Source organism: Cheilinus undulatus, linkage group 12 (genome assembly GCF_018320785.1).
Source record: "Cheilinus undulatus linkage group 12, ASM1832078v1, whole genome shotgun sequence".
Taxonomy (NCBI): domain Eukaryota; kingdom Metazoa; phylum Chordata; class Actinopteri; order Labriformes; family Labridae; genus Cheilinus; species Cheilinus undulatus.
In genome coordinates this window covers 38,388,085-38,410,357 of record NC_054876.1, presented here as the reverse complement: position 1 = coordinate 38,410,357, position 22,273 = coordinate 38,388,085, and the positions used below count along the sequence as shown (strand labels likewise).

The 22,273-nt window shown below is 38.4% G+C and overlaps 1 protein-coding gene across 3 annotated transcripts in view; it reads right to left on the bottom strand.

The window, feature by feature from the left end:
- The window catches only part of clip2 (CAP-GLY domain containing linker protein 2), a 70,742-nt gene extending 49,439 nt beyond the window's left edge, over positions 1–21,303 (bottom strand). For 2 of the 3 annotated variants that reach the window (XM_041802165.1, XM_041802166.1), the window contains exons 1-2: positions 20,582–21,303; positions 15,048–15,273 (exon numbers count right to left, since the gene is read on the bottom strand). In XM_041802165.1, the coding sequence (XP_041658099.1) occupies positions 15,048–15,162 (115 nt within the window). In that variant the 5' untranslated portion in view covers positions 15,163–15,273; positions 20,582–21,303. The remainder of the gene's footprint in view (positions 1–15,047; positions 15,274–20,581) is intronic. The other variant, XM_041802167.1, reaches the window with a different exon arrangement.
- Positions 21,304–22,273: the final 970 nt, after the last annotated feature.

The following is a 22,273-nucleotide window of genomic DNA, read 5'->3' as shown; positions in this document are numbered from 1 at the left end:
TTAAATTGCCCCTCCAAACATCTCTAAATGATGAGGCAAAATTATCGTAAGAATATGTGAGCATCAATATGCTCTTAATATAAGTTGTGTCTGGCCTTAATAAACACTTAAATGAGATGATTAAAATTCAGAAACTATTATGCAACGTTATTTGGGCTGTGTCAAAAATCACATGCTCATTTACTCCTCCCTACTCCCTACTGAGTAAGTTTTCTGCAGAGGACTACACTACACATAAATAAGCCCACAAAGGTTCTTGCTGTTTACTTGTTAGAAACACCATTACTTTGTTTTGCAAGAAGCTTCATTTAGGCATAATCAATTTAAAGTTAAATACTTTTGTGACTCAAGTTTCATACTTTTGTTTTTACACCTATTGTCTTTTGCACATAATCTAATTTTGTATAATAATTATGATTTTATTGGTTATCTAGTAATGTCTGCAGTTGTGCATTTGCTCCTCTTGCCCTAAACAGTTGTTTTAACTGCTAAGCTTCTCACACAGCCAGGGTAGGAGACATACTGTACAGTTATTATTTTGTGATGAATCGGCACATCAACCACTGCAACATGTGATCTTGGCTAGCAGAACGAGGCCGGGCTTTAAAAACCTGAGCTAACCCATGATTTGGGTTGCTGCAGCAACAAGCGAGCGAAGGGAAAAAGGATCCTCAGCAGAAGGAAGACTGGAAACACAGGCCTTACTTTCACCATTGTGCTTGGCCACCTCCCACCACCATCTGAATCCCACTATTCATCAGCTTGGCACAATGAAACCTCCACAGCTTCCTCCCCTCCCTCCCCCTCCCCCTCCCCCAATTATCCCCCCATCTCTCTTCTACTTCTGTTACACACACACCTCTTTCTGTGGCCTCTTTAGCTTCGCTTATTTATGATCATTCTCCACAATGACACTCATTTTCGCTTTCTAACTTGTTCTTTTTGTTTAAAATTGGGTTTATCAGTTAGTCAAGGCTCATATTGTGCTAGGGTTGTAGCAGCTGTGAGAGGCAGAGCAGAACAGATGGAGGGGGCTGAGCCTCCATGCTTTTAAATTTCAATAATCTTTTAAATGGCCTCTGTTTGAAGGTAATGTCATTTTTACAAGTGTCATGTTCCTTTTTGAGGATTTGAGGATATCGACTCATACATCTAAGATTTTATCTACGGTCACATGATGATGCTATTACACTCTTCTTGATTTGTAGGGAAACCTACAGAAACACGGTACTGTTCGACACAATGTTACATCGTTCAATATGGTTCAATATAATACATGGTGACAAAACATACTATGATACGGTTTAGGACAATGTGGCACAATGTAAGTCATAATATGATTTAACATGTTATAAAACAGAGGTGTCAAACTCAAGGCCCGTAGTGAAGTTTTACCTGTCCCACAAGATCATATCATATTTTAAATATAGAACTGGCCCGCAGGTCTGAGGTCTGCAAATTTTCTCCAGTATAAAATGTAAATCTAACCTTGAAGAATGAAAATATCCTTGTTAAATCATAAAAATTTGAAAAAGTAAAGAGTAGAAATAAGCAGACAAATTCAGGAATGAAGGAAAGAAATTAATTTGTGTTTTCATTTCATATTTTAATTTTGCATCTCAAGATTATGACTTAAATTTAGGATTTTGACATTTTATTTCATATTTTGCCCCATTCAATTCATAATTTGAATCTTTTCTCTAATTTTTTTTACCTTTTTGGTTCACCATTTTTAAAAATAAATCATATTTTGGCCTTTTAAGCTCATGATTTACACTTCTCACTTTGACCTTTTTTAATCCCATGTTTTGTTTTTTAAACTCATGATCTAGAATTTTATCTCATATTTTGACCTTTTCAGAGGCACTGTTTGAACTTTTAAGTCATATTTTGACCTTTTAGACTCTTGATTTTGTATTTTATCACTTGTTTTGACCTTTGAACTTATGATGTTAACTCTCTATGTCATATATTTGCCTTTAAAAACCGTATTTTAACTTTTAATTTTGTGTTTCTACCAGTATGACTAATAGAGATGACTTTTTATCTCAGATTTGGAGACGCTCAACTTTTCATTTTGCCTTTTTTTTTTTTAAATTTCAAAGTCATTATCATCAGTGCAAGTTTTTCCCCTTATTACATGTGAAAACGAGCCTGATAGTTTATGGTCAAAAGTTGACCCTGTTAGACCCTCAGGCTAAACCTAAACTCATATTTTGGCCCCTGCTGTGATTAAATTTGACACCCATGTTATACAACAATATGATATAAGATGATAATAACTGATTAAATGCAATGCGAAACGTAACTCCACTACATCTGCAACTCTGTTGTAGCATTTGCAAGAGAGTTTTATTCAGACTCCAGACAGACTCCATCCACCTCATCTGCTCAGATCAGCTTTCAAAGTGCTCACAAACTTTGAGGTTGGTTCCATCAGTAAAAAAGTAACCCAATAACAGTGAGGTCCATGTTCCCATGTACCCAATTCCTTGTATTCTGCATAATTTATTTCAGTATATTTATCTATTGAAGACATTTGGTAAGAAGTTGCAGGATTATTCTCCATTATTCTTTAAATGTGATTTATTTTGTTATATCTAGTTTTTCATAAATGTACAAAAATAACCTGCCTGCCTTACCTACAGATGCTGCAATTTAGACAACATGCTCAAGAGAAGTCTTCAAGTTCCCAGTTAAAAAAAAAAATTCTATTGCAGCAGTTACCGTACTGAAAACATACTTCCATGACTGTAAAACCAAGCTACATTATATCATGGACAAAAGTATTTGGCCACATCTGTTGAATAAGGATGTTTCAATCAGACCTGTTGCCACAGGTGTATAAAATCAAGCACCTAGCCATGCAGTCTCCATTTGCAAACATTTGTGATACACAATGGGTTGTTCTAAAGAGCTCAGTGACTTCAAACGTGGTACTGTCAAGGATGGTGCCTTTGCAAGATGGTTCAGGAAATTTCATCTCTGCTGGATACTCCACGTTCAGCTGCAAGTGATTTTATTAGAAGTGGAAGCGTTAAGGAACAACAGTAATGAAGCAGAAGACCACATTAAATCACACTGCGGGATCAACAACTGTTCAGGCGCATGGTATGCAAAAGTCGCCAACGCTTTGCTGATTCCATAGCTGAAGAGTTCTGAACTTCCCCTGGCATTAAAAACGGTGCGGCGGGAGCTTTACGGATTAGGTTTTGATAGCCAAGCAGCTGGAGTGGTGTGAAGCACATTGACACTGGACTGTGGAGCAGTGGAAGCATGCTCTGGGGAGTGATAATGTATGGGGCTGTTCAGGGTTTGGGCTACATCCTTTATCTCTAGTGTAGGCCAGTCTTAATGCTTCAGCATAACATAACATGGTGTGGAAGAACTTCACTGGCCCACATAGAGCCCTGACCTCAAACCCCATCAAGCACCTCAATAATGAACTGGGATGGAGATTGCGAGCCAGGCCTTCTCGTCCAACATTGATGTCTGACCTCATAAATGCTGGACTGAATGAGTATCCAAAAACTCCCACAAAAAAACTCAAGAAACTTGTGGAAGGCCTTCCAAGGAGGGTGGAGGCTGTTATCACTGCAAAAGAGGGGGGCAACTTGATATTAGAGTATACATATATTTGCACACAATACCACCATAGTGCCTGTTGGTGTAATGGTCAGACGGCCAAAAAAATTTGGCCATATAGTGTAGATATTGACATTTTTTTCTAGTGTAAAGCAGTGTAAAGCATTCTTGCCTGTTGATACAATACAATGTGATGCGATATGCAGTTTAGCCTCATTGTTGTCCCTGTATGTAAACTTGTCTTGGGCTGCAGGGCTTCAAACATTTAGCTGCACTCCAATTATTTTAACGAATAAAACAAATAATAAGTAATATAATAATACAATATTAAGAAGGCAGCAGAATTTATAACACTGAAGACTGTTTCATAAGACTGAATTCTAGCAGCATGTTTATTTGTTTATGAGTGGAAGATTCAAACACAGCTGATTGTGCCTTTTGTAACATTATTAAGAAAAACTACTGTATGCTGTCCTTATGCAGTCAGTGAACGATTTTGTCACAAGTTGCGTAACTGCTGAGGCCATTGTGAGTAATATAATCTGCAGATAAAGAATGCTGTTTTACAAGGTAATCCCCTGTCAAACATCTAATGTGAAAGGACTTGTGTGACGCACACAAAAAGAACTGAAAAGATCAGAAGATGCTGTCCTTTATGGGTTTGGATTTTTCAGATTATATCAACTCTAAATTTACTAGATGTGTTTAGGTATTGTTGGCAATGCTGCAAATAAAAGTACACAACAGGTTTATGAAATATCACTGCCTGAATGATGCAATAATATGATGAAATTCCTTCATTTGTCAAGTTTGTTTTAATGGATATGTTGCCAGTGGATATTTCTTTTATGCACTTTGAAACCCTGTTCTATTCTTTCATTATCCTATATTCCATTTTGAGATATATGTTCTGTAAAGCTCTAAGCAACATTTGTTTTGAAAATTTTCTATGTGACTATTACCCCTTAGTCTCAGATGTTGGTTTTTTTTGTGTTAGGCATGTGCCTCAAATGTCTTTGAATGTCTTGCAGCGTTATCCCCAAGTCATCCTCTGCTCTGACATCTTCACGAGCTTGGGCTATAATCTAACCTCTGTAATCTCCCATTTAAAGCTGCTCTACTCAGCACATACACTGAGGGTAGTATGCAAACATACTGACTGATTCATCTTCTTAATCTCAAGTCTGCACGAATCAAGATTCTTTCATTTATGAGTGACCAAATGACCAAGCTTCTCTCCTAATGACCGACCCAGCTCTGCAGGCACTCTCTGCAGAATGAATTTTAGCAATTTTCAGCTACGTTTCAAGAAGGGATGTATGCAAATAAACAAATGGTTAATCACTGGGACTCTTGCAAGTCAGCACTGAACAACTAGTCACTGTAACACAGACATGCACCACTAGCCAGGGATGTAGCAACTGTCAATGTGGCTGCACTCCCTGCTCTACTGCCCAGGTGTAAAACCAGCACAGTGGACACATGGCCTCTAATAGAGGCAGCACAGCTTGGCAGACCAGAACAACATGTATAGATGTCAACCTTTACCTGAACAGATACATTAAAGGAGAGCATACAGCAGCTGAAGAGTCACTAAGGAGTCATTGGAGAGCAAAACGCAGCTTTATGGAGAATACATTTTGAATTTACATGAATGGCTATTCACAATCGCATCTCAGAAAAACTGCTTTTTAGGGTGGCATCAGTTTAACATCAGTATCTTTCGACGTCAGCCCTGTTGACGAACAGCAGCCATCAGCAAATAATGTGGCAGATGTCAGTAGCTAGTATTCATCTGTTGTGTCCAATCAATTTAATGTTGCATCTGGTATACATTCAGAATTTATTTAGAGTTTTTTTATTGGGCAGAAGAGGTCAACTGTTGGACAAATTAAACTGATTTTGCAGTTAAACATGAGAGAAAATGTTGGCATCATGGCAGTGTTCTGTCAAAAGAGTTATGAAAAAGAGTCTGAACTATATCAGCCTCAGCTGAGTAGCTGCACTGCATCAGTATCAACCCTATATTTTTATAAATGGTGCATCTCTACTGCTTTTATTGCTCCATGGCCGCTATATGTCACATTAATTGTCTTTAGATCACTTTGTACTGAATGATGACTTGCTTTGTGGGTTGAAGCTCCTTTTGCAATTATTGTTATGGTTTGTCAGCATCACACAAGTTATTTTAAGGATCATTTCTGCTCTACATTCATAATGCATATGGATGCAGATAGGTTTTCTGTACATAGTTTGAATTAATTTCGTCCAATTTTCTGTACAATCTTCTGCTTCCTCAGGACATGGTCAAAATATTGCAATAACACTGGTAATCATGGGGGCAGTGTTGAGCAATGTACCCGACAGTTCAAGGCAGAGCAGCAAAACACAACCAAGAAGAACAAGGGCTGCTAGCAGCACTGAACGGGCCCTCGCACCCCAGTGCATGTGGGATTTTGCAGCGGCATAGCAATAATTGGGATTTAGTAACCCATGCAGTATGCATCAAAGAGAGTGTGTAGATCCTCCCAGGACTGTAATTTAATCCAAAAATAATAAGCATATTTCACTTTGTATATGAGATAGTACAGGCCATCAACACTAGGTGGCAGTATGACAAAGCAAGATGCTAACATAGATGTGATAGATGTGATCAGACCAGGATAAAGATTTATCATGTTAAGATAAAAGATGGTAGGACATTTTATGTAAAAGGTGTTTCTGGCCTCTAACAGTAGGTTGTGCCAAAGCAAAATCATGCAATGAACATCCAAATGTGTAAAGGAGCAGACACTTATCATAAATGTGAAATTTGGAGCCAATTAGATGTTTCATATGAGAGCTATGGTGATTCCTTCAATGAAACATGAAAGGAATGAGGAGAAATATCTACCTTTTTATTATATATTTCAAATATATAATTATAAAATATATATAATATAATATTATATATAATACAAAATACATATTTCAAAATCTAAGCTTGATAGATTCAGCACAGTAAAAGGAACACACATATTGCCCATTTGTGTGACTTCCTGTTAGCAGTAGGGGGCGCTTTGATGAGATGTTTGCATGTGGGTGTCTTCAGTGTGATACAGCTGTGTTGCCAGAAAATTTTGGAGAACTCAGAATGATCAGTGCAAAAGTTATTACAGGTTAAAGACATGTAGCACCATAAGAACGACCTTATTTTGAAATTGATACGAAGCTGTTGGACTTGCTGTTGGGATTTTGGTATGGGCCCAAAAGGCTTTATTGTAGGTCTAGTAATGATACATATACGGACCAAAAATCATCAGTTGAATGGTCAGTGGGGGCTGATTGTTTGAAGTGATGTAAAAGGAAATATTTATTTAAACACTTGGGCCAGATTGTGACCCCTTCCTATGGTGAAGACTGAAGCTTTTGATAACTTTAGATCTCCAAGTTGTCTAAAATCAGCTGAAAAAATCTGGCGCCAATCAAATGAAATCCCTTAGGTGAGTTCACTAAAATGTGAGACCTGTAAATTGTCAAAAAAGGTCAATATTCAACCTTTAACCTTCATGATCCCACTTCCTGTACATATTTTTAACAGACAGTAAATCATTTTTTTGGTTGTCTGGACGTGGTGCATATGTGTACTGATTTTCATGCAAGTAGCTCAAGCTTTGTTAAAAAGCCCTCAAAAAAGGATGTTTTGGTCCCTGTGGGGCCAATCTTTGATGAAAATGCACAAAAGCACTACAAAACAACTAAATTAGCTGATCATTTGCCACAATACCAATAAAAAGGAGAATAACTCCTTCAGTTTCAATAGGGTCCTTGCTCTGACGTCAGCTCTTGGGCCCTAATTATTAGAAAAATGGCAGGACGTTATTCTTGTGAATTTACAGGAAGGCTGTCATTTTTAAACTTTCAAGTTTGACTGTTACTATTTTAATTTTTGCTGTCAGACTATTTTAGACACGATGATGGATCCCAAAAAGGTTGAGTTCAATCGCTTGTAGATGACTTCTAGCACCTTCAGGTTGCTATTCCTTCTAGTGAACATATCTGCAAGGCTAAGTTTAATTTGGGATGTTAATTGAATTGAATTAATTGAAATTATCCCAGGTGCAGTTGTCGCCATATGAAATGGAGCCACAAAGAAAAGCATGTCTTTGCACCTTGTGTCTGGAGGTGCTATGCTAATGGCGTAGTTTTTCTTGTTATGCACCATAAAAGTATAAACAATTATAGAGGGTTAAAAGCAAGAAAAAAAAGCTCTTACATGCATACTACAGTGTTCTGTCATGCGACTGACTGACATTTGGGCTGTAGTATGTACAAGTCTCTGCTGAATGCAGTGTGTAACTTCAGCAAGTAGTTGTATTCAACAGCTTGAGAGTGTGACTGAGAAATTTCTGCTGAGAAACTCACTTCCAAGGTCACAGGAGACGTGGCACAGTGACAGGCAGCTCGGCTATTTTCACATCAAAAGCAGCTCAGAGGAAGGGCTCGGATACTTTCCTTTCCTCACTCAATGACTACAGCTTTCTCTGGAAACAGTTCTTGAAATTCCAAAAAGTAAACTCTGCCAACCTCCGTCACGGTGGCCCCTTCTCACAATCTCCTCGTAAAAAAAAACAACAAACAACGTGGAGTGTGAGGCCAGGTCAGGGTTCAAACTATCTGGGGATGGAAAATAAATCCCTCCATGGACTAACTAAGGCTTAAATATATTCCTAACAATATCTGGTTGATATTTTGAAGCCAACTGGTCGAACCAAAAAAATACAATCAAAGCTTTTATTGACTCTCATTTAAGTAAACTTTGTATGTTTTAAGAATAATAAATTGAAATTTAATGGCAACACTTACCATAATCTTATTTTGCTGATTTCCCTATGTTTCGGGATACTCAGCACAATTTCACTCCGGTATCACCACCGATTCCACTTTAACAACTTAAATGTGAATTTACTGTGCATTATCTTGACTTAAGCAGTCAACTAAATAGTCTTGAAATGGGAACAGCCATTTGGTATATTTCCACCAAGACCTCCGGTTTAGTTCAGTACACACTGGTACAGTTTAGTACAGTAAACCTTGATTGTACTCGCATTTCTGCAGCCAGTGCCCATGCTGCCTTGCTCTTAGTGATGGAATTTGAGCTCTTTTTTTAGATCTGAATCATTTAGCTCAGCTCAGTAGTAAGAGCAGACTTTTTGGTAATAAAAGCTTCGTTTGCTATCATTTGTCTTTAATTATGTCTGTTAGAAAACAACAAAAACAGGAAAAGCAATTTGTCTCTAAAACAGGAGCTGGCTGTTTCATGTATCTACAGCAAAGGATAGATTTCTTTTCATTTGGGTAACACCAAAGATGCCTCTGGGGAGGGATTGGACAAATTTTTTGTCGGACCAATTAGAGCAACAAAATATATGACGCAGTAGGCATGTGCTACCACTGAGGAGTGAACTACATAATGAGAGCTTGACAGGCGGCCGTTTTAACTGTTCACTGTCTGTGGAGCCAACTGATAAATCAAACCCTTGCCAAGGTCAGCCAGGAGAAAAGCAAGAACATCTGTCCCATCAAGAAAAGCTTTCACTGCCATTCTTTGCTCTTCTTTAAATAAATGTCCAGTTCTGATAAAACTACTGCTACAGCGGACTAGCATCCAAGCTAATCTCTTCACCAAGCTGCCACTGTTCACATGCTTGCAAGTACAACTACCACCTTTTTTCTCCTCAAATGACGCTTTGCAGGGTTAGCTGGCTCCTGTCACTCACATAAGAACAGCTCTTAGACCTTGCTGGTGCAGGCACAGTAAATCACTACAGCTTGTAACCTGTCGACTTGAATTGAGTTGTCAAGTCAATCCATCAGTACCCCAGAAGGTTGAATTGTTAAATAATATATATAACTATTTCCTTTAGAAGCACGTTGGGCCAGAAAAGCTGTTCAGCTCAGTACAAAACATGACACATTTTGTGTTTATCCATTATTACCACTGTGGCACAGGAAGGAAGATTCACTCCACTGTGTCTAGAGCCATCTTTTGGGGCCCCATAAGTACTTTTGGTACTCTTAACAGAATGGTGCCAACCAAGTAAGTTGGATCGTAAGGATCAGTTATTTGTGCACTCTTCCCAATCGTTGACAGTGGAAATGCAAAGAATTGCAGCCATACCAAACTGAACCAGACTGCTTGTGGAAACAGCTATTATCAACTTGTGCTGATGCAAGAAATGGGTAAAATAGACATACTATTGGAAATAGGAGCTCCTGCCCTATTACCTCTGAATTAAATGCCTTAAATTTAACATGGTTAATGGTAAAATGCTCAAAGATGACAATAAGGCCATTGGAGATCTCTTTAAAGCATTTCAATGAGTAACATTCAGATAAGGGGAAATCAAAGCTTTGTGCATCATGTTTATTCTCTTCTGTGGATAAACAGGATGTGAATAAAGCACTGAGTTCAGTTCTGTTAGAAACAACCCTTTAAAACCAACAGAAAGAGTTCAGAGTGGCGCTCATCACATACGGACAGCAGCTCCCTAACAGCTGACAAGCTCCAGGCTAAAAGGTTCAGTCCTGCATGCAACATTAAAGGATTAGCTTTTTGAGCTCATAATGGTTGAGTTCAGGATGACTTTAGACTCAATTTGAGGTGCCCTGCCCTCCACTCAGAGAGGAGCAAAACACCGACAATAACCTGGACGGACAAAGGAAGTCACCCGGGAGAAAGCTCTCAGATAAAAAGATATTAATGTTGAACTGGATGCAAACTTTTTCATTTTTCAAAAGAACTGCTTCAGTTTAAGTATGTTATGTGGGTAGACATGATTTAAAAGGATTTTAAAGTCATTTTCTTTTTTAAATCTCCAGTAAGATTGCATGATATAATAAAAGTACTATTTAGTCATTGCAGTAGGCTTCTGTGTAGGGCTCAGAGCTTAACAGATCTTTGGTGCATGCTTTGGCACTGATTTGACATGAGGGCATAAACATGACTACTTAATTTTAAGCTCCTGCAATTCAGTCATCAGCAATTTTTCAAAACTATTTCCTTTAGATACCACAGTCCCTCTTCAAAGCAAGTTAATTCACGCCCCACATGGGTGGCCCAGGTTCAAGTCCAGCCTATGGCTCCTTTCCCACATGTCTCTCCCTAGCGCTCTCATTCCTGTTTCCTGCACTACCCACTGTACTACTGTATAAATAAAGGCATAAAAAGCCCAAAAACATATCCTTAAAATGACCATTGAAATGAGCAGGAGAACACACAGCTTGAGCTCACACCTAGACATAATCACACACATAATAAGGCTGGCAAAGTGACTGATACTTTAAGACATTTAGACACCACGTATTAAAAAAAATAGAAACTCTGTCATTCTGATTATCTGTAGTATCAAAGAACTGCAAAATCTACATCTTTTCAAAAGGACGGCAGCGTAGGAGAGGAATGGGATTCATTAGCCAACATCTTCCTAAGTGGGATCTACTTTTTTTTCTCAAACTCATTCTCAAGAAGATCCTGAGAGAAGTCTTAAGCGGCTTTCACACTAAGGGCCCAGTCCCGGATCCGAGTGCACTTGAGCCCAAAGTCCGGTTCGTTTGGGTAGTGTGAATGCAAACGAACCGCCCACTTGGGGAGGTGGTCTCGGGCACGATTTCAGCGGACTCTGGCACGGTTCAGATGAGACGTGAATGCAACTGCGCTCAGATACGGGACAGAGCATTGTATCAGCTTTATCCATGGTATCTAAAAGTCTGTTGATTTAAAGTAAGTAGTTTAAAAATGACAACCACACACTGTTTGCACCATAATACAAGATTAGAACAGCTTTCAGATCATCACAGTATATGAAGAATATACTACATCTGTGATAGGTCCAATAATGTTGAAACAACTGCCCAACTGTATCAGCTGGGATTTCCACTTCACAATTTAGGCTTGCATTTTATTTGCTCAAATATAAATAAATTAAATAGCACTGCTGGCAGGCCCTAAAATACTCAGAAACAGTTTAGGTTTGACTAAGAAAGCACATCTGTAAAAGGCTTCTGCCCTGTTTTCCCCTCTCCTTGTGAAATTCTTCCTTCAACATGACTCACTTGTAGCAGTCTCTGATAAACAGCCTCACATACACACCACTGCTAAAAACAAACAAGCTTACTATCAGACAAAGAAAGCTTGCTATTATTCTGTAGTGTTAGCTAAGATCTGGGGGTGAAGCTGTAATTTAGCAGAGACAGATCTCACAAGTGTGTGTGAGGCTGACGGGATGTCTCTGTCATGTGAGCTAAAAATGAAGAGGATAAACACAGCGGCTGCTTATAAGGGTGACGACATCTGTGATTACTTTCTGCAGAGAGAGGATTGTCATTTTGATTTGAATGTTTTACACAGATGTTTTATTCTGGGTGGTAGTCAGATTTTCAGTGGCGGTGAGGTTACAGTTGTCCACGTGTTGGATTTTCATTTTTTGAGATGTTCTTTATACTTCCAATAAATCCAATTAAGAGACAAAAACAACTTTAATTTAAAAGATACCGCTCAACATGACTCAGTGTTTTATTAGTTCTTGTAAAACAATGAGGGTGTTTTACATATCAGGCCTTGGATACACAATAAATCCTTCTTAGTGAAATCAATTCGTGTGTGGTTTCCCTTTAAAATTGGATTTTTGGCTCTAAGAAAACATAGAACATCCTCAGATTTATCCTTTTGAGGTTTTATGTGCCAGATACTGTTTTCATTTTGATGAAACTAAAACTGTGTTGTATTTTTAGACTTCCCTATCAGTGGATGATGATGCTTTCAAGTGCTGTGTTTTAGTGCTGCTGAGGAAAAAAACATGGCCATTCCTCATACTCTACCTGCATCTTTCATTCACAGTAACAGTGCAAACCAAAAATAGGCCTATATCTTTAGCAAATAAATTATATATTTGTTTGAAGTTGCAACAGGCACTTAAAACCAGTGATAAAAGGCCTTTTCCCATTTAGCTAAAACAGAATAATTTGAAGCAGATAGCAAAGCCAGAGAACCACAAGTTACACCAGAATCTGAAATGCAATACCCTACAGCCCTTGCTCATCATCTCTTAGGAGAGCATCATAGATCAAAAATGAAAAAATATATGCTCACTATTGGTGCAAAATTCATTCTTCTGCCACAATTTTTTCCCATTGCACACCATTTTACCACTCAGTAAATCTTGAAGTTTCCTTGAGATTAATAAAGCATCCATCCACCCACCTACCCATCCATCCATCCATCTATTAGTAATCCACAGATTCATTTCAACAAGCTCCGGTTTGTCTAATACTCATGGTAAACCCCACAAAAAAAAACAAATAAATGTTTGTTTTCCGGACAGAACTTGGCCTGTATTGATACTGCTTTGTGCACATTAACTTATGTAATCAGTTAACGTCTTCAGGTAACTGGGTTCTTGACTAGGTCAGGATTTGTCTTTTGTATGGCAAATTTAAATCTAATAGGAAAAATAAGGCCTCAACTAGGATTTCTTTCCAGGAGCAAGTCTTGCCTATCAATTAAAAAACAGATAAAAGGATTGTTGAAGCTTCTGCCTGTTTTGGATTACGGAGAAACTATACAGACGCCAGTTTTTTAAAGTGCTAGTGTCTAAGCTACTAAAGAATGTGATTGCAAATGCTTTGAAATATGGACTATTCACTGGGTCATGGGTTTGCAAGAAAAAGTGCATTTATGAATGAGTTCTATCTTATTCTGTCTGTATTTTTCTGTTCTGTCGTACTGCACCACTGCAGGGTTAAAGGTTATAGGTTCTTTGATGGTGCAGTTAGGGCCAGGGGTTCTCCGCAGGGACCATTTTGGAAAGTCAAAATCTGTTTTGATACTAGCCATTCACTCTCAGCCTTATTTACACTTAGAATAGGAGGTGACCAATAATCGGTCCGGCCAATTATCAACGCCAATTTGCCATTTTGTCAATTATCTGTATACGCATTTTATTCTACTGATCACTAATATGATTAAGTAGGCTCTGCTGCATGTATATATGTCTTTCCCCCTGGCTCAGTTCTCACACACTCACTTCTTCACTTCATGCCCCACCCAAAACACTGTTTGATTGGCTAAGGCGTATTCTAGCCAATCAACACTGCAGCCTGACGTGCAGAGAGACCTATTAGAGTGACACAGCAGGAGAGGAGCAGTGTCTCTGGTGTTATGTTGTGAAGGTAATGTTGTTATTTCTGAAGATAAAAACATTACAAGCCTTGACACTGAAGCACCAAGAACACCACAATCCCGCAAGCAATGTCTACAATGACGAGCCTGTCCAGCTTCACAGTTACACCACAGAAAATGTCTGAATGGTGAACTTTGTAACAGCAAAAATGCTAGCCTCCAGTATACAGGAATGGGGTTTGAAACAATGTGTTACGACACAGCTAACGTTATAATGGTAAACCAAAAGCCCCAAAATATCCCAAAATTTGATTTTTGCAACCTTATTAAGATTGTTTTGTATTGGGAGGTGAGAAATTTTCTTGTCAGGATGCACATTGTGACTTCAAAGGTTGCTACAGTTTCACATGACAAAGATGATTTTGAAAAAATCAGCAAATAGATCTAAACAGGAGATAAAATCCTTTGGAAATAGTCAGCCAATGGCAGGTTTATGCACAGTCCTTCATGTAAAGTCATAAAATCCAGCAGACAAAGAGTGGCAGTACCCACTTTTACGTATGTTTCTCTCCAACCAACACACAAGTCCAATATACACTCTCATTCAGCTCTGGTTTGGTCCCATCCAAGCTGAAACCTCCAGTGTTGAAAAATGAAGCCAATGTACCAAAAAAACGCAATTGCTCAAGGGTCCACCGGGAGCTAGCTGCAGAAGCACAGTGAGTCATACACATGGCCAATGCTAAAAAGGTCATTTTTAAAGCAGAAATAAACATGTTAAAGCCTAGGTTAAAAAAAAACATGGGTCTGGGGGCTTAAGGCCCGCCCAAGATCAACCCCCTTTTCTGTTTCTAGGTGGGCTAAAAGTTTTCAAGATGGCGGCAACCACAGATTGGCCTCAGAAGACTGCTTCAGTTACCAAATCTGTGACATCACTTAGATTTCATTCAATAATTTGCGGAAATTGTTTTTCAAAAAAATGACCAAATAGGTTGGATACTTCTTCAGATGAAACATAATCATTTAGTTTTTACTTCCTTGTAAATAAACATAACTGTAATTGAAAAGGCATGGGAATGTATCTAATAGTTGTGCTGTGTATCTTACACCTAAATAAATAAGCTGTGAGATGAAGCTAAAGAAAACATTTCCCAGCTAATGTGTGTGTGTGTAATGTGAAGCAGCTGTGCTCTACTGAGTCATGACACAGAGAAATGCTCTGAGAAACTTCCGGTGATGAGGAGGGATAACTGGAAGAAAGAAATTCCTCATATTTTCCAGAAGCAGGAAGTGTATAACTCACTGTCTTTAGGGACAACGGGGCTGGAAGTTCCTCCCCCTGAGGTCCTTCCCACTGGGCTGGAATGCTTGGGCCCCCGGCCAGGGATCTTCAATCCACTGGACTTCAGCATATTCATTCTCAAGAGGCAGGGAAGATGGCCAGGACCTGAGAGCTCCTCCCTGGGTGATGAAGGCGTCTGGATCAGGCACTAGATGTGGGAGTGGCGGCTGTCACTCTCCATGTTTAGCTGGTGGACAGGAAAGGAGAGATGACACGGTCAATAATAAGAGAAAAAAAAACAGAAGAGTTGCAGTTAAAGGACTGGTTTAAAAGATGAACATACATGCTATCCAACCTCATAATCTGAATGAATGCACCAGACTGCTGACTGCCTTTGTTTTCAACAGAAGAGGACATGGTGCATATAGTCTGTTGATGTTTGTGCAGTACACAAGAGAAAAATGCAAAAGTATTTCCTTCAAGGTTTTCAAACCTTTGTTCAAACATTCTTATACATATAAAATGCAGCTCTTTCTCTTTAAATATTTCTATATTTAGAGGACGTTCAACAGAAAAGAGTGGCAATGCAGTTAGAGCACAAGGGTCTGAATGATGTTTGCATTTAATGGATAATTTCTAAAAACTATTGTTTCTTCAAATTCTTTTCTTTCCTTTTTAACACCAATATGCATCATTCAGCTCAATACCTATATTCATACTGAGAGGGGTATGATATTCAACTTATTTACAGTGGCATGCAGGGAGACAGTTTTTTAGGTATGTGTCAAAGCAGCATGCCTTAATATATAATTTACTTTCCTATGGGGGGTAACACAGTGAACAGTGGTGGCTTATAGGTGACAATTATTTTCATTTGTCAATTCCAAGAAGATATCAGGATGCAAAACAAATAAAAATCTAAGTTCCCTACAAGGCTGTCAACTTCCCTAATGGAGTACAACTCAAAGATACACCTATTGTACATATTCTTTAAATATCTAGAGATGCACAACATTATTGGCATGATATTGGTATCATCAGTTATTAGCATATAAAGTTCATTATCGTATTGTCAGATGTGCAGATTTTTGTAGATATTTACAGCTGATATTTCAACTTTGAATGTCATTCATATTTCATTTAGGAAGGACCAACAGACCTACATTAGCTTAAGTCTTTTATTCTTCATCCTTATTCCTCAAACCTCAAAGTGTGTTCTAGGGACAGACTTCATATGTTTGAATTGCTTTTGCATACTGGGCTCAATATTGGTTTCGGTACTTGGGATGCACTTGATTTGCTAGCTACACAATCAAAGTCAGATTTCTGGGTAGTCAGCACCAGAATTATGAGTTGGATGAACTAATTCTTAAATTTTTTTCCATCTAGGCCCACAATCCCAGTCAAACCCTGTCTGAACTGTAACACAGCCACCTGACACTTGTAGCAGCTAAAATGAAGCTGCAAATATCAGCACCTGATACTGGCAAAAATCTACTGTAGTGCATACCTACAAATGCTGTCTAACTTTTTGATGGCCATTTTTTATTATTTAAGTTTCTTGGTATTAGAAGTGGCATCTTTTTGTTGCACTGATTTGCATCAAAACACCAAGCATCTATGTGTAAACCTATAATTAAGTGCTGCTTTATTCACTACTGCTTTGTAATTAACACAAGTCTTTTTATAATTACTTGACTTACAGCTTTTTCTACTTTATGCATACTTAACATCTTTGCAAAGACTCATAATCCACGAAACCATCAGTAAGATCATTAATGTTATGGTCAGGAACTTGATGAGGTAGTCAAAATTGTTAACACTGAAATACCATGGGATTTAACACGAGTCATTGTCCATTAAATGACTCATATTTTTGACCAAAAGCTGCTCTGAGTGAAAGAAAGAGAGCACTGTCTAAAATCACACAAATACACTACTCAGTGATTGGTGAGATTTGGACCGAGCAAAGGAGTTATATGTTTTTGTTACAGAAAAAAAGATTACCCAAGAGCCTAGGACATCTAGTTTTATTGTGGTTGTATTTATTGTATTGTATTTATATTGACTGATTTTTATAGAATGACAGCAAAGTTGAAAAACACAACCCTGAAGAGTCACAGGATAAATCTAATGGGTCTCTGATGGTCACACAGTAAAATGAACACAATGGTGTATTAATGATGGCATGTAACATGTCAAAATTTGAGCACAGGCATCATAAAGATTGAGCCAAAATAAAGTCACTGAGGATTCTTACAATAGAGGGAAAACTAACCCTCTAGAGTAGGGATTCTCAATTGTGGGTTGGGACCCAAAAGTGGGTCACGGAGACCTTTTCAGTGGGTTGCAACAATGCACCTGAAAAAAAAACAACCCACCAAAAAGTCCATAAAACTCTTTAAAAAAATACCTGTTAATACCAGTTGCATATGTTGGCCTAAATTGGAACAGTCAAATCAAGTCTACAATTTATTACATGTCTACGGCGCAACTGTGCTATTTTTCATTAAATAAATCTGATTGGTCAAATAATATCAGATATGTGGGTCCCAATTTCCCAATTTAGGTCCTGTGATTCAACTAGTTGAGAACCACTGCTCTAGAAAGTCAGGTGACAATGTCTTTTGCTTGTATCATATCAAGGGATACAGGCCAGACCAGAGTTTGAGGCCTGAGTGAGACTACACATCAATGTCTATGTGTGAACTTTTTGTCCAAACCTAACATTATGTAACAGTACCGATTTAAGACGTCATTTAATGAAACCATTATCCTATTTTTACAAACCAAACAGCAAACATTTTAAGGGTCAACCGATATTGGTTTTTCAGGTCCGGTATTGATATCGATTATTAGTAGTGCATGTGACCAATAACCAATATTTGGAATTGGCATGCATTTGTTATGTTGAACAAAATAGACTTAAGGTGGCAAAAGTAAAACTATGTTAAGATATTAAAGAAAATAAACAATTTAGCACTAGCTCTGTCAACTTGAGAAACAGCTGGAAACAGGAAGTGATGCCGTATACTCCCTGTGTCAGTCATACTCAGGCCTAAGTGTTCATTGGCTGATAGTTGTGTGACCTCAGGCCAGTCAGATAGTGTTGTGGGCACTTTGACACTTTGTGAAAACAAAAACAGAGGGGAAGAGACATCTTGAAGGTGAGCACTTCCTTTAATTAAATGATTTTGGTCATATATCTGTAAAATAAAATGTTGACACCAATAATTGACTGAACACCAAATATCAGCATCAATAAACCGCCAAGCCGATAATCTGTCTACCCCTAAAACATTTCACAGTTTTGTGACACTTTATTCAGGGGTGTTGTCGCCTCGTTTACGTAGCACCAGAAAACCAGAATTTCTCATTTTGATCTGAAGCTTGTAAAAATAAAACAATATTAATAATATTTCAATACCATGGCAACAAACATAGATGTACTCCTTGGCAGGCAGCATTTAGAAATGGGAACATTTTGTTGTTAATTACCAAAAACTACAAGGAATTGCCTTTCAAAGGTGTCTTCATTACACAAGCACTGATCTAGTACTGAGAAGCTGCCAATGCATTTTATGAATTTAGACAATGATCAGGAGTTTTCCTGCAATTTTGATGGATCCATTCCTCCTCTAAGCAGCTGTCTTATGAAAAATATGTCTCTTGTAAAGCTTGGCACTTATTAATGTCCTTGCCCATTAAAATCACAGACATTCTCATTTTAAATATAGTATTAAAAAGTATTAAAGCAGCAATCTAACATTGAACCACGATCAGGTAAAAAGGCATAAAAACCTGATGTTGTTTGGCTTGTTTAGATAAGATTAAGGTGTTCTTTATTTTTTGAGATGTTCCTTCTTATTTGTCCTCTAAAATATTTCAAATTAAGCCAAATGAGAGGAAAATGTCACTATTAGGTTGGCCAACTACTCTGAAATTTATGTTCATGTAAAGCTAAAAACCATCACAAGGTGTGCTGAAATTTACAGAAAGCTGTTTGAAACTGACATCTTTGCATAATAATGACACTTTTCACAATATGTGACTGCCTTTTATACTCCCTGTCTTCCTTTTGACTTTTATCTCAACAAAACTGACAAAAAACAAAGGATCGCTGGGGGATTGGAGGCTCTGAAATACTCCAGCAGACCACTCCCATCTGGCACTGACAGAGTAATGCAGGAGACTTCACAGGTAACAGTGACAGGAAAAAATGTCCAAGCTCTGTGGTCCTATTTTTGGCTCATGTTTGTGTTATTGGCTGCTTATTACAGCAAATCATTAAGATGTAGGCTGTAATCTAAAAACACAATACCACAACTCTGGCTGCCACATTACCAGAATTTAGCACCTTTGCATTATAGTAGCAAAAATTAAAATATGTAAATACTGTGGCAGCAAGAATACAAGTCATATGCATCTAAGGCATGTGACTTGTTTTTAATCACCAAAAATTGCAGGCAAACGCCTGCACACTATCTAATTGCACAAAGTGCTGTCAGTGCTTTGATACAGAAAAAAGCTGTCATATTTGTGCAATTTCAACGGTCCTAAGATGTTTGCATGTTGGTTTTAATGCATTCATTCCTCTATTATGGACATATCTTATGAAGCAGATGTTGCTTTTCGAGAGCTTTAGTACTTTTGGGTAATATGATTTATTGAAATAGCAGAGAGGTTATATTTTAAAATCAAAAAGAGTCAACATATTCAACATTTTACCAACCTTAAAAGGCGGAACATCCTTATTAAAGGAATTACAACTGTAAAATCCCAGTAATATTTTAAAAAATTAAAGTTGCAATGTCTTTACGTTTTGTTTACATGTGATAGGCCCCTTTAAAACATTTCAAGGAGTGTGTTTAAGATGAACCTTCTCATGTCTGCCACAGCAAATTTATTATCATTAATAACACCCTATTGCCTCAACCCTCCCTTTACAGTCAACTTATCAATTCTACCCAAGTAACAATATAACACAAGCATGAAGGCCGATGCCCAAGTGGAGCATGGCCTACAAATCATGGCCCAAAGCCCATTAAGAAGATCTAATGCTGTTATAGGCTACAATAAACAACACACATCTGGTTGAGGCTTTAAAACTAGGCAGGGTGTATTAGGAAGAAAGCAAGCAGATTTTAGGCAGATGCAGTTAATCTTTCTTCATAATATTTATCCCCAGCGTGGTCATTAAAGGCTAGGTTTTTATTTTAGAGCAGTCATTCCTTTTAAAGCTGTCGATAATGAGGGTTTTGCTGTGATTGAAGTAAAAAAAATAAGGCCCCCAAGATGCGATTTTTCTCTGGCTTTAGGAATTCTCCATACAAGCCTGGGTTTGTATTTGAATAGATTTCTTAATTTGAAGTTGAAAAGGTGTGAAAGCACTGTGATGATAATGCGCACCTCAACAAAATGTAACACAACGCCAGTTTGATCCATTGTTGTAGCTACTGCGGCAACGTGGTCCAGAGACTGCCCTTCACTTCAATACACAGTCCCTCCCAGCTAATAAAAAGCACAAAGGCGCATAATTACAATAAAATACTCACCTATCTGTGGGGAAATAGTGCGTCCGAGGTGTGTCCGGCAACCGGCGAACTTTCAATTTTCTTCCCAGGCTAAAGAGGGATTAGTGGTTGCCACTCCCTGGGATGCAAATATGGATGCTGAGCCGAAACTGAAAGGGAGAGTCAGCGTGGATCAGTGGATGATGGCAACAACTGCACAGTGTCAGCAGCAACACGCCGGTGATGGGTTAGCAGTTAGCCTGCCGGTTCATTTTAGTCATGGGTGATAGCTAAAGCACCCACCACAAGGCGACAATACCCGACATGAATCTCTGTTTTAGCAGACGAACATTGAGCATACACGTCCAGACTGCTTCCGAAATGCAGCATCAGCAACACTCAACAGCAACTTTTCTGTTGTCTGATTGGAATTTATCACGCCAACAGTCTCGGTTTGGTCTCCCCGGTGACGGTAGTTGTTTCCCGGGGCCTCCTCTCGCTCTTGTCCGTGTTCCCACAGTGGTTTGGGTTTGTTGGGTTAGCTCAGCCTCCCTCTGACTCAACCCACCGGCTAGACTGAACAAAGGGGCTGGGAAGCAGAGCCTCCTGGGGGTATGATGAGTGTAAACTAGAGCTGGCGTTTCTCCGTGACGTTCTCCGTCTGAAAGTATGTGGATTAAAGCTGCCCCGTGATTATCAGTCTAAAACATGACTCACAAAAGCATGAGTCAACACTGCTTCAAATCACCGGTTCTAGTTTACATTTCGGCTTTGGTTTCACCGTGAAAACCCCAGAATTTCACAACTATAAGCCAAGTCTGGCTAACGTCGTCCAGTGTTCACGTTCTTCCTTGAAGAGTGGGTCACAACAGCAGACTTACTAATCAGATATGACATATGTTTACCGGTATTTACCTCTATTTAAGCCATTTTTCTTAAGCCGATTTAGGAAATGGTTTCCAACATTTCTCGAAGGCTGTCAGTTACCGTTAAAAGCACAGCATATTTTACGAACAATAAAGAAAAAAAGCAATTTACAAAATTCCAAATGAGGATTAGTGGGCGAATTTAGCATTAACCAAAACACAGACATGCTTTGGAAAATTTACAACAATATATCGGCCATTTTAGCTGAAACTAACGCGAGGAAAATAACCTTGTCAGTTAGATTTTTGTCATGTCAACGGTCAGCAAGTGAACCACCATCAATATGCGCGTGGGCGACTCATTTTCATATTTCTCTAATGTTGTGGGCGGGTCTAAAACAGTTCATATGGATCGCCTTAAGGTTCCGGTTGGATTTCAAACGCTCTGATTGGTCAATTGATCCTAAAATCATTACAGGGAAACTCTGGGATTGGTTAGTTTACTGTTACTGGGAGGGTCCCAGTTTGACAGCTCTACCGCGAAATAAGAAAATAATTTTATCTACATAGCGCTTTAAAATCAAACTGCAGTCCAAAGTGCTTAGCAACACACGAGTATGTAAAGTTACAATACAAAACACGATAAGCAAAAATTTGATTGTAATTTTAAACAACATAACAAGAGGCATAAACACAAATACAATGGAATTTTAAACAGCTGAAAAAAAAACGTATTCAAAGCCAGGTCTAAAAGATATGTACCGAGGTTCTTTGAAGAAATGCACTGCACACAATGTTCAGGCGTTTGCTTTGTAGTTTTCAATGCAGTAACTTCATAACTTATTTATAATTTCGCATTTTACTGACG